The sequence below is a fragment of the Amphiura filiformis genome, chromosome 4 (genome assembly GCF_039555335.1).
Source record: "Amphiura filiformis chromosome 4, Afil_fr2py, whole genome shotgun sequence".
Classification (NCBI taxonomy): Eukaryota; Metazoa; Echinodermata; class Ophiuroidea; order Amphilepidida; family Amphiuridae; genus Amphiura; species Amphiura filiformis.
Window position 1 is genome coordinate 76,140,777 of NC_092631.1, and position 13,661 is coordinate 76,154,437.

Genomic DNA, 13,661 nt, shown 5'->3' on the forward strand with positions numbered 1-13,661 from the left:
TTGCAGTGTGGTTCACATATCCATGTCATTTAAAAAGAAAATAATGCTTAATAATTGAAGTCCCAATTTGGATTTCATATCTTCTTAAAAAATGTTTTTTTTTTGCATTTCTCTGTATGAGGACTTAAACAGAAATTACTATTTTGTTAAAATGTAGACACCACACTTTACTTAGCAGGGCAGAATTCATGGAAGCAATATTTCTAATGGTTTATAAAAATAATTTCAACAAAATAATACATTACTTATTATAAGATAAAGATCTGCAAACAGCCACTTCCAGCTGATACTGGGTCAACTGGGAAATGATTATTTAGCAGTACAATTCTAATATTCTGGGGCATGAATATTTAGTAGTTGGAATTTTAGTAGAGAAAAAATATATCTTATTCTATGCAAAAAACCCCACCAGAGATGGATATAGGAAAGACACATTGTAAAGAACTTCCCTAATGGCACTACAGTGGGCAGTATTCACATAACAACACTAGGAAAGAATATTTCTATGGTAGCAGGAAGCAAATCTAATTGGAAAAATATCACAAGGAATATTTGAATATCACTTTTCCAAACTGGAAACTAGCAGCATATTTCACATTTTTATCAAATAAAAAAAAGTGTTAGTAAACATCATTATTTTCCACTATGGTAAATTTCATAATTTTCTACTGTACAACTTGCTTAGTGATACATACAAAGAAAAAACAAAACAAAATTGAATACCATCATAATGGGCTATGCCAGTTGAAATCCAGACACTCCCTATGGAAGACATGACCTTCATCTTCAACATAGGGAGTGTGAATCTCAAATGGGGTTACCTGAATGGGTGACTCCATTTGAAATCTACACCCCCTAAGTGGGTGATGAAGGTAATGTCTTCCATAGGGGTTGTATAGATTTCAACTGGAAAAGCCCAATATACATACAAATTATTAAACTTTGTGCTTATATACTGTTAACCACGCATGAGCACACCCCGGCGGACCACAAACACACCAGTAACAGGTTTCCTCACAATAGGATGCATGCACATGGCTCTGATCAACAGAATATAATCAGAGTGTTCAATTAGACATGGGAAACTATACTAGACACACATCAATGTGGTATCTGAAACCCACCAGACCAATGTTGACAAATTTTACACTAATAGTGCATGTTGCGACAACATTTTATGCACCATGTAACAGAAGCTTGTCTTATGCTTTGCAGCATTGTATTCGCCATCATAGTGCGACATCAAAAATCGATCACTACCAGGTCAACTGGTTCATGCTATCTGTGTTCGGAACAATGATCAAAATGATAACAACACAATGTCAATGTGTTGCTAACAGTGGTGTAAACCTAAGCGTGAACTAAGGTATGATGTATTCACTATGACGGCAAATTACAAGACGCAATAAGAGTCACAATGGAAGAGCGTTGCTTGTAGGCACTCACTGCATAGTGCACTACCACCGAACGCTAGTTTTAGCGCAATACAAGCCACAGAACTACTGCCAAGTACACCTTAATGCTTATCTTCACTCATGTACATTGCTCTAATATGTGTTTAGTAACAAAGCCATGCACAGCAATTAAGTATGTGCAGAATTGATCTATAATGACAAACAGACATACCGTAAAGGTTCGCCTGATGATGCTATGGGCTCCCTTGACATAAGTGGAATTTTAGGCACAACCTAAAACTGCCCTCCTGTAAATTTCCCATCAGCTAATAATTCTTGTTGGGATTTCGGAGGAGGGAGCGCTCTATTTGCACATGAAATTTACCCCAAGGCAAAGGGGCCCATTAGGCAAATATTTACAGTAATGTTATTGTGTTAATGTGATGCTAGATTGCTTTGCTAGATTAAAAAACTATGCTACACTGCCATCTAAAACACATTTATCTCAGTGGCAAATCCCAGATTGCTATAAACTGTGCCATGCATATGGCACTTCTCAGGTTATATCGGGTCAGTTTATATAATCTGATATTTGTCACTATGAGGGAAAAAATGACAGTTATGTCCTTGCAAGTTTGTGAATACATTGAACCACACACTGACATGGTCCCTTGGTCAAAAGTATCTACCTGACCAACAACATTTAAAATAGCATTAGTATGTATTATACACTGGCACATGCAAGTTACAAACATATAACAAATTCATAATGATATTTTAACTCACATATTTTAACATAAGTACTATCACTATAGATTTTGGTTCAATATAGTTTTTTAATAGTTTAGGCCTTATAGGGCCATTTATTTTTATATATTTTTATACAGTTTAGCATGCAAGAGTTATGTTCCTGCAAAAATGTTAATATTCATTTAAGCAACCTACCTATCGCACATAATCTCTTTTCATTATAATCTTAGATGATGAAGGGTCTATTCACCTATAGTTGACATCTTAAATGTGAGTGCAGTCACCTTTCCATAGAACAATTATTGGCCTACTTCAATTAATGTAGCCTCATTAATTATGATGACATTAATAACTTCCCTTCCTTATGACCTACCTTAGATTAATCAATTAGATATGGACTATACACCTTGATGCAGGTTGATTATCTAAGTCATACTACATGTACGTCACATTCGTTTCTAGCAGGCAAATTTGGCACTGGCTGACACTCACGCCCAGTTTATCATGTATTGAGAACCGAGTCACACCAGGGTTATGTGGCATGCTGATATTTAATGACGTGGTTCAATCAGCCAATCAGAACCCCACTTTCATATACACAGTACATGTGCCATGTTGGCTAAAGAGTTTTCAATGTTTCTGATAACATTGTCACATATCTGTTTTAATGTTAAGTTGGTGTAGTTTTAGTTTAAATGTAAGACAGTTGAAAACTTTTTAAAAGAATTACTAAAGTTTCAGATTTACATATTTTTATTGAAAAAGGATATCTCTTGTTTTTTCTTCAAAATGCATTTTATTTTGCTAGAAAAGAACTGTGTAAGTCTGTTGACCTTTTAAAAGGTTATGGACCTTTTTAGTGCCATAGACTGTCACTTCCTTTAGCTTAGCAGATGTGAGCAGCAACAATAAACACTAAAAAATGTAGCAAGGCTTTTTGGTTCGGTAGTAGACACAATAAGCTGCCATGTCGCATTACTTCTTCCTCTCTTATGTTCTTTCATTTAGTTGTGAAGTAATGGTTTAGTTTACTGGCAATATTTCATTTTGAATGTTGCTTTCTGTCATCTACCCTGTATTGATTATGAAATCTCACTACAAGAAGGGTGATAACCACAACATCATTATTATCTTAATTAACAATCAAAAAACAATTTATCAAAATTGTTCAGTTCCCGTGCATCCTACAAAACTTACATTCTTGGATTATATCTTAGTCTGTCTGGCACCTCTTCCATGACAAACATTAAATGTTTCCTCTATGTTGAAACAGCCCAGTTTCGTCAAATGACAGGAAAGGAGTGGGAAAGCAGGGCACTTATCTCAACACTTCAGTCTTATAGCTATGATAGCAATGTTTGGCACTTAAAATTGACATTTTTTATTACAATCATTTTCACAAAATATGGGCTTGGATCTAAAATGTAATTTATATTGATTTCAGTATTCAAGAGGAAACATCGTTGCCAGCAGGAAGGTGGCTGATATCTGTTTCTGTGCAGTATCTATTACCAGTAATTACTAAATGTTTATACTAGGAATTGGGCAGGTGAACTTGTCCTTACATATCACAATGTTCTCTAACATCGGCCTGGACCATGACAAGTTTCCTCTTAAAGACTGACTAGATATACTTCTTTTTTTGTTGCTTATTTCCTGGATGTTTGAGTGGTGCAACTCCAGATATGCAAAGAGTATACTACTATGGAAAATATATTTGACTTTAAGTTCTAATAACTTACTAAATAGTACAATAGCACATGGAATTACCAATATACTGGTTCCCAGCATCTTCATCCAGAATCCACACTGACCAAGGATATGTGCATTATATGCTTATCACACAAAAGTACAATTTTGACTGGTAATTTACATCATGAGCTTTTTCATCACTGTTCTTATTGATAAGAATTTCTGGTTTTTATATATATATATATCACTGCTGCAGGTTGTCAACAAGGGCACTGTTGTACTGCAGTACAATCATCTATACATGTGCTATGATGGCACACTGTGGTAGCTATCAGGGCATCGTAAACATGGCAAACTCCAAAAGCACACAATGCATTCTTCAAATTGCCTTTGCATCTTTGGTCAGTGGAAATTGGTGAGAGACAAAAGTTGCGGGAAACCAGCTTGACATAAGACATCACTTTAGTCCAAAACAAAAGAAGGGTTACTCACTAGTGCTACTATCATGTCTGGCAAATATGGCTTAAACATGACAAATGTCACACATTAGCTATCAGTGTTTAGCCTAGGAAGGGAAGTGAGTGTGTTAATATGGACATATAGTCCCAACATACAAATTTTGGTAATAATCCGTTTCAGCTGCTGATCGTAAATCTTTGGAAATAAGTTCAGAAAGATGGCATGTGTGGTAAACAAAAACACCACAACCAATCACATGCTGGCGATATCACTTTGGATGAGTGTGTGACATGGAATGATTGGATGTTTTGATGGTCGTGCATGATAGGTGTGTTTCGTAAATATCGTCATGAAAGCCTATTCTCATAATCGCTTGCAAATAGCTTGATATGTGGGCATTGCTTGTTTGAGCCATACTGCACTTAGTGCTATAATTGGAGCAAGAGATAAAAATACTAGTTTGCATTTGACGTCACTTGTCGAGTAAACTCAGAAACGGTTTGTTTACGATTGTCATGTGATCTTGACAAATTTGTCGACATTTCTGCGACCCCTTTTTCCAATAAAGGCACCGGATGAATCAAGCTTCCTTTTATATGCTACTAACCAAAGGCGGTTGTGAGTCTGATTGACAGTGATGTCAGGTGCAAATTCTGTTTTGGACTATGTATGATGTTGATGCTTTTAAACCGGAGCTTTACAATCAAGCAATTTCTGTAAAAATAATGCACTATTTCACAGCAATATGCACAAAAAATAATGAGTTAATGAAAAGATTACCCCCATATGACACAATAGAACAACCTCAACCAATGGCAAATATCAGATGAACTACACAAAAACATGGACATGTTCACTTGGGAAATAGGTATGAACAATGAAAAGGAGGAAAGCACAACAGAAAAAGGGCACAGCTTTAGTACAAATTAATAGACTGACCTCCTGAATGAGTTGCAGTTTGGGCTCTGGAGCAAATTTAACCCCGAGCCGCTCTGGCACAACAGGTGGCGGCGCCCTCTCTGGTGGTTTTTGTACAGGTATCGGCTGCGACGGAAGGAAGGGGGAAGTGGAAAGCGTGGTGGTAAAGTTGGTTAATTCAAAAGTTAAATCAATTCAACCAGATTGTGTAATGGATCCAAATGACACTTTAAACCAGTGATGTGATGCAAACCAGGTTAAAATGGTATTTTATCTGGTTAAGTGTGATCACAACAACACATGAACAACATTTAAACTGGTTTAGTGAGATCATGGAGATACACAGATTATCCCATACTTTTTTTTTAACAGCAATGTTTTCTGTTTTGCTTTGTGCACCAGCTTTGCAACTCTCATAAATATAATAGATTTGCTTAACCCCATTTAACCACCAGAAACCAGGTTAAAGCTGTTATTAATCAAGCAAAGTGTATGTGGTTAATATATAATATACATGGCTATATATGTGTTGGAAAAATGTCTTATATACAACTGTAGAAAGAAATGGTTATATTGTTTTATCATGCAAAATGTGTTAATGCGCAAATCAAACTAAATAATATATACACACTAAAAATCAAAAATGGTTTTGCAAACAGTCATCATTATTTATGAGCTTAGACTTAGCACTTAAACAACTTCTACAATACAATAATTATTAATTTATTAAGGGGGTACTACACCCATCGCATTTTTTTACGGGTTTTTTGCATTTTGTGAAGAAATGAGAAAAAAAAATTGGACATAGTGGTATGCAAAATGAAGGGGCAAATCTTCTCGTTCTATTGGTGGCATCGGTATCAATGTAGCTTACAAGCTTTTGAAGGTAGAAGCCAAAAGGTGGTACATCACTGATGTTTTAAATTCACTTCATTTTGGAAAGCTTGCTATCAACGGATTTCGTTAAAATTTTGGATATGTGTTGCTAACGCATTAGAGAAATAATGTTGATATGTAAAATGGGAATAAGTGGTTCCTGATGGCTTCATGAACTTGGTGATTTTCAGTGCTCCACATCTATCAAAAACGAACTGGTTAAAATGCTTCTATTTTCAATGTTGAGCTATATTTTGTATTTTTAACTAGCGACATTATTTCACTGAAACTTAATTAAGCCATAGGTAACAGGTTACCACAACCATACTACAGCAATGTTGAAAAAATTGCATTTCTCGTCACCTATACCCACCATATTTCGTAAGTGCGTTAAGCTTAAATTTGCGATTTTGGTAACTATTTTACCTTTTGTTTTCTAACCCATTTCAACTAGGAACTCCAAAATTGATACAGTGATAGCATATTTTAAGCGGAGTCATATCATTTGTAACTTACCTATGATTGTCGCTATCCAAGGCAAAAAAATCAAATATTGTGTATATTTCCATAGAGTTCTGCACGATATCACGGTAGCAATTTTGACACACGACAATTTTGACAAGTGTTCACCCACAATCCATTGCGTTATATGAGTTGCGAGTTTTGGTATATATTTAGGTATTTTTAAGATCAAATTCGCGTATGGGGCAATCCCAATCACGGAGCCATGGAGAAGGAAAAAACAAATTTTAGACAAGCCAAGACGGGCCGGGCGGCACAGGAATTTGGGAAAATTTGGCAGATCGAAGGGGGGAATTTTTGGCGCACATTAAATGGGACACGACTGATTTTTAAATAACATGCACAAGGCTTTGGAATCACGTCACGGGTATGCCTACAGAAGAGAAACGCAGTCAAAATCATGAAAAAAATTCCTGCTGCGTTTATATCCGCACGCTCAGGCCTATAACGTAGGCCCTACGCTCAATTTAGACATTCCCATCTATACAATTTTAAAGGCCTATCCAGTGATCCCAGCAAAGTGTGAAAAATTAAAATTGTTTATAATGTCTAAAAGTGAAGGATAAGTCATTTAAATTGTCATTTAATATTTTTGAAATGTATTTGGCATAGGATCCTAACAGCAGTAGGCCAATTGACAAAGTTGAAGCCCGATATAATGTAGGTGGCCTATCATAGGCTTATCCCGGCTAGTAATCAGATTCGTGTAAAATGTCTGATGATTTTTTCCCGGGTTGAGATTTTTTGGCTAAACCACTAATAGGCCTACTATAACAACAAACAGGGACAACAAGGCGATTATGAAGGCCGGGGAAGGGGTAAGAAATTCAGTTGGTAGGCCTACACCATTTGGAAATCCCCCAGTGAGCCCCTTATCATGCTTATTTCATCATCTAATATTTTAATTAGGCTATATGACTGCCCCGGGCTATAACCTTTAACTTTCATTTTTCCGTGTTACCTTTAAAATGTAGGCTCACGCCTATTATTTTGCGGAATTGTAGGCCTATACTCGTGCTTTTCACCGCTGATTAAGTTTATATTATCGCAACTCTCCATCTGGGGTGGTGAATTTCTTTCCCCATGCCAACAAATCAAAGTTGCCCCAAAGGCGGGGTAACTTTGGTCATGTAATTTTTAACCCCTAGGGCACCCTTACGAAATTATTTAAAAATCTTTTTCAACTTCAAAGTGTAGAAGGGAACCCTAATGTCACAAAAAAGAGTTAATTAGAAATACAATTGGTTTTGTTTGGAAGCAGTGGTTTAAAAACTCTGAAAAGTGCCCAAAGTTACCCCATTTTACGGTAGCAGAGTGATGCCACGTGCACATGTGCATTGACATTGGCCAATATCTATGGGGTGTAATAGGTCTACTATTATTTATTATTCACTTTTTCTACTCACTTTATTAGGGCCTACCATTTAAAATGTCTAAAATTGCGGAATTGTTAAAATGTCTTAATTTGCGGAAATGAGCAAATTTCTCATACGTCCAGTGCCGTACATATAAGCTACCCCAACCCCTGTGGGAAGTTCCCCCCTTTGGATGCTGGGTCGCCCTGAAGAATTTTACTAGGGTCTTTTTGTACTTTTGAGCCTATTTTGTTTCGTTAAAGATTTCCCCTTGAATGAGGGTTTCCCCTTTCACTCCTTTGCCCCCCCTTAAAAGTCCTAGCTACGCCCATGATCCCCCCATCAGGCCACTTCACGGGAGGGGGGGGGGGCACAACATACATTTCTGGTGGGTATGCTCCTGGGGTATGCTCCCCAGAATTTAGTAGGGTCCGGGACTGAGCTCCCGGGGTGCTGACTGGCGTGCAGGGGTAGGCCTACATGCGGAAAGGGATCATTTTTGGAGCTGCCAATAAATATAAAAGGTGGTCTTTTGGAGCTGCGAATAGTCAAAATTGGGTCTTTCTTGGCTTTCTGGGTGAATAACGCCTGAAAAAACCAGACATGTGAAGAATGATCGAGCGATGTAGGTCTTAGAGCTGAAATTGTCAAGTTTCCGTGTTTACGTATGCCTGCGCCTATAGCTCTATTTTGGTCACGGGTCTTTTGGAGCTGCGGAATCCAAAAAATGGAGGGGGGTCTTTCCGGGAGAGCATACCCGTATGGTCTTTTGTGTTAAGTTCCAACGCTTAAAATTCAATTTTAATAACACGACGGTCACAATCTTGATTTTATCAGGGATTTTACCAAGAGAAGGTGCTAGGCATACATGCTCATGTTTGAATCTGGCAACTTTGAACTTATCTTGATAGTCTTGTAGCCGTCGCCCTGTTCAGTTTTATACGCATTTGAATAGGAATTGTTTTGCGACTTACCTAATGTTTATGGAGCACATTTTCTTCATTAGTTTGTCAAGTTGATGTCAAATGTTCTATTCTATATTATTTGGCAATAGTGTTTTTTTTGCCTATAGTATGTCCAAACATGGTCCAATGTTGTAATTTGTTGTTTTTGATCGCAAAGGTCGGATATTTTTATTCCGATTTAACTGTGCACCACTTGGAGGGCTTCGCAAGGTGCAGAATTCAGCGAAAGTTTGACGGTAATTTTGCCTTTTTTGACACTAAAACGCATTCGATCCTTAATTTTATTTCAACAAAATTTTTGATTAGGTAGCATATTAATGAGGCGGCTACAATTTTTTTTACCAAATCTTAAAGAATTATTCTCAAATGTCTGACCTGTGTATTTCCTATTGGAAATACAAATTGTGACGTGTCAGCCCTAAACATACATAGGCAGGTCGTATTTTGGACTGGTAGCAAGTCTAATACTGTATGTGAATATCGCTGAATGTTAGCAACGGCAGATGAAACCGGTTGTGACGGAGACTACGTGGTAGCGTCCTTAACAACCAGTCAACTTTAAGACAAATAGGTGAAAAGGACACTTTCACGATGTTTTTTCATATTTTTTTAATTTCACATGATCAGTGCATATATCGCCTAGCTTGAAATGATAAAATATTTTTTTAGACCAATCAAACCAATATATGGGTGTAGTACGCCCTTAAATCAACTTCGGATTCTTAAATGTTAAAAAACTTACTGAAAGTAACATGCTTTTGGGATAAATGAAAATGTGTCACACATGATTAATGCACACACATAAAAACAAACCATCACATCGGTTTCCCTTAGCAAACTTTTTTACAAGCATTAAACATATGAATACTTAATTTATTACCCTAATTGATTGTTTAAGTGACAACAACAATAAGACCTTTTGAGCAGAAAGTTCTATCTAGATTGACAGCAATGAAAAATAATCCATAATTCCCAAGATTTCTTATAGGAAAACTACAATAAATTACAGATATACCAAGTGGCAAAATTGTTGCATCATCTGTTAATGAGGGCGAATCGTTCCATAAAGTGTGCACACAACAATGCTACACCCACTCTGCACCTGTTATAGCATATTTTTCAAAGCGCAGTGTTGACATCTTTCTCATAAACGCATAGACATTATTATTAGAATATTGTTTGCCTATTGGAAGTGCCAACCTGTATTGAAGGTTTGTGAATTTGACGCTTCTTGCAGCGGACCTATTCATTCATTAGTATATTAGCACCAATTTCCCTAATGGAAAATTTCTAACACTCTTCAAAAGTCTTTAAATGTTAAATAACATTTAGTGATTAATCAGAAGGTAAACATGATCTGATAAAATTCAGTGTTTAATGCCTTAATTGAGAGTCAATATTTAGACAAGCTTTTATTGTATATAATGAAATGATTAATAGTATGCTGCAGATATCATCACATCTATTGTATGAATTAAGTACAATTTACACTTGGTGTTGTTGGCTCATATTGAATGATTGCTTCAATTATCAGGCTTGGATCTACATCTTTAAATCTGGTTCAATTCTCTCTTAATCTGGTTAATATCATAATCAATTGTACAAGTTCTGCAAACCTTCTCAGATTTGGTAAGTAACCAGCTCAGCATATATTGAATTATCACAATAACATGCCTTTCAAGAATCTCTTCAGGCCAGAAATTTATTTTGCATGCATTTTGCTGTTTTTGCTAATAAAAATGCATCCTAGATTCTACTGGATTGAACAGTGTAGAATGAAGAATGTATACTGCTTGTCACCTCGAGATCAGAAGCGACGTTACTGTGTTTTATGTTGCGCAATTTTTGGAATCGCATCATAATACGTTTGCGTGTAAAGACGAAACAATCGGAACACTCTCTGACATACAGAGACACAATTTGACCTCACTACCAATCTCGAGGTGTATAGCAGTGTAGATGCTTTTTATACTCAACAACGGCAAAATACAAAATTTATAACTATATACTGCCCCTTACCCATGTATGTATATGTAATTTGTTTCTAAAAAGTGACGCAAGTTTAGGGCTGTCGTCTACAAGCTTTTGGCTTGGCGACATGTCGGGAAAAAGTCAATCCCGACGTCGACACGTTGTCGACAAAGACAACAAATCAGATCAACCAAATTGACCAATGGTCCCGACTGCCAAAACACTGTGATCGTCACAAAAGTAAAAACAAAGTATGAAAAAAACTTTGAAGAAAATCGGGATTACCATTGAATATGTGCTATGCTTGCTCATTAACATAAAATGCGCTCTCGAATAAGGGCAGTTTGGAAAAGATGGTCGGAGAGACTGTGCAGTATTCCATTTTTGTTCTCTTATTAAACTTTTGCAGCCTAGCCATCGCAATCATTGTGATGCTGCCATGCTCGAGCATACTGCTACATGCCTGGTAAACATTTTTGTTCTTTCTTGCTTGTCGACAATTTGACTAGTATTGTCGACTGTCGGGAAAATGTGCCTTGTCAACAACATTGTCGACAAAGGCCTTGTCGATGACAGCCCTACGCAAGTTAAGATTATTTATAATCACACACACAGCAAATATTTTTACTACATGTACTCTAGATGTCATCAATCATGCTCATATGTAAAGGATGTTGTAACAGACTTTGGATAACAGATAATGAACTCAACTCTCATTCATCTGGGAGCATTGAAAGTAGTAGAATTAATCAAATCTGCACTAGTGACAAGAGTCAAGGTCGATATCATCCCTATCCTGCTGAAGACTTGTCAAACAGGTTATGTCTGGTCGTCTAGATTTAATTTATTCTACTCATCTCAAGATCACCCTACTCCTTTGCTCACTTAATCTTGTATAAATCAAGTTTGAATTTCTACACAAGTGGATGTACATTCAGTAGTCATATATTTTAGCTCAGGATGTGTAGCTATACTGCTGGGGTCAACAAAAGTCTTTCAAGGGGGTTCAATATAAAAAAAATTAAGGAAAACATTGGTAGGAAATTGAGATTATATAAGTTGGCAGCATGATCACATAAAAGGTTTAGAAGTAGAAAAGATGTTTAAGCTTTACATGGTAAACAATCCAAAAGAAAAAGTTATGGTTCAGTTCAGGTTCAATTTAGAGCTATTCAACTGTACAAGTTGGGAGTTAAAACAAAAAAAAAAATGATCTAGCTTCTTGGGATATGTTGCTTTGCTGATATGAGAAAAGTAACCATTCAATAAATTTGGCAAGGATAGCAGATAGCAAGAATAACTTACTTGCTTTACTGTCACAATATTTGCATCAGAAAAAAAGTTTCTTAGTTGTAAAGAGCTTCAGCTTCTTATGCTTAAACCCATCTAGTGTCTTGTGCATCTCAAACAGCAGAGCATCAATGTCACAGCTCCTAAAGGTTTTCTAATCCATGACACCGCAAATACTTGCCTATGAAAGCTAAACCTCTGTAACAACTATTACCTACAAAAAAAAACCCAATGATATGCTCATGCAAAAAAGAGTATCTGAGCAAATAAATGCAAGTTGGTATCTAAATACTTATTCTCTTACCGGACCATCAAACACAGGTTCTTCTGGTTCTGAAGGTGGTGGGATGGGAGTGTTTTCTGGTGCAATGAAAACTTCTCTCAACACCACAATGTTGATTTCATTGCCTGTATTTCTAAGTGCCTCCACTGCTTCAAGATGGTCAGCATCCTCTAAATTTACACCATTTACCTGCGGGAAGAAAGAATAGCCATCTAGTTGGTAGCCATGGTTTGACTATTTAGTATTAATTCAATCTTATACCCCAAAAAAATAGTAAGTCCAGTTGACTAGATTATAGTTTCAATATTATTATTCTTATACCCCAAATGTATGAAAGCAGACAAACTGAGCAGTAAATAAAATGTGTAAATATCTTCCCAATTGTTTGAATATATGATATATCAGTCTTTTACCGCTGTGTATGTGTGGATGAGCTTGGTTATACACTATTTAATCACAACACCTTAACTATTTTGTAAAGCAAAGATTCTTGTTTACATACTTGCCGACTTGCATATACTTACTGACAGTATTTTATCTCCAACCTGAAGACCATTCTTTGCAGCTTGGGCATTGTCTACAACTCGAGATATAAAAATACCCTGAGAAAGAAAAACAAGACATCATTCTGTAATTACAACATTCCTCACAAAATTGTTCATAGATTTCATATGTTTGGCAATTATTTATTAATACGAAAGTTTCACTGTGTCAACCTACCCAAAGGGGTTATAAAAGGGAGTCCGAACTCGATCGACCATGGTTGCATGTTGCTCAGGAAAGCAAAATAGTGTATATCACGTATGCAAAATTCAGTTTAAAGCGTGTGCTTGTTTGTCTCCTGTATTTAGTGCACTGTAGCGATAGCACGCCCCCTAATGCTATATGTGCAAACCATTATAACAGTCAAACATGCAAACCTTTGTAACCAATTATCATTCAATTTCCAAACTTTTGCTCATAAATACCTGAGGTACACTCTTTTGGTCACCAATGTAACACTCCAATATGGCAGATTTACACATGCTTCCAGAGAATAATGGCCCTATCTTGCTTGTGTTGAGCGTACTAACTGTAAACACCAAAGTGGGGTTTTGATTACCCGATTCAATGATAACAACAAACGGATAATCTAATTGGCCAATCTAACGTCAAAGAAGCGCTTGGCATAGAGCTGCACTCATGA

General features: G+C 36.6%; 1 protein-coding gene across 1 annotated transcript in view; it reads right to left on the bottom strand.

Annotated features, from left to right (window-relative positions):
• Positions 1 to 13,661, bottom strand: part of LOC140151417 (uncharacterized) — a 215,047-nt gene that overhangs the window by 69,844 nt on the left and 131,542 nt on the right. Inside the window, 3 exon segments of the mRNA XM_072173749.1 lie at positions 5,235 to 5,339; positions 12,497 to 12,664; positions 13,000 to 13,077. Coding sequence (XP_072029850.1) covers positions 5,235 to 5,339; positions 12,497 to 12,664; positions 13,000 to 13,077 — 351 coding nt within the window.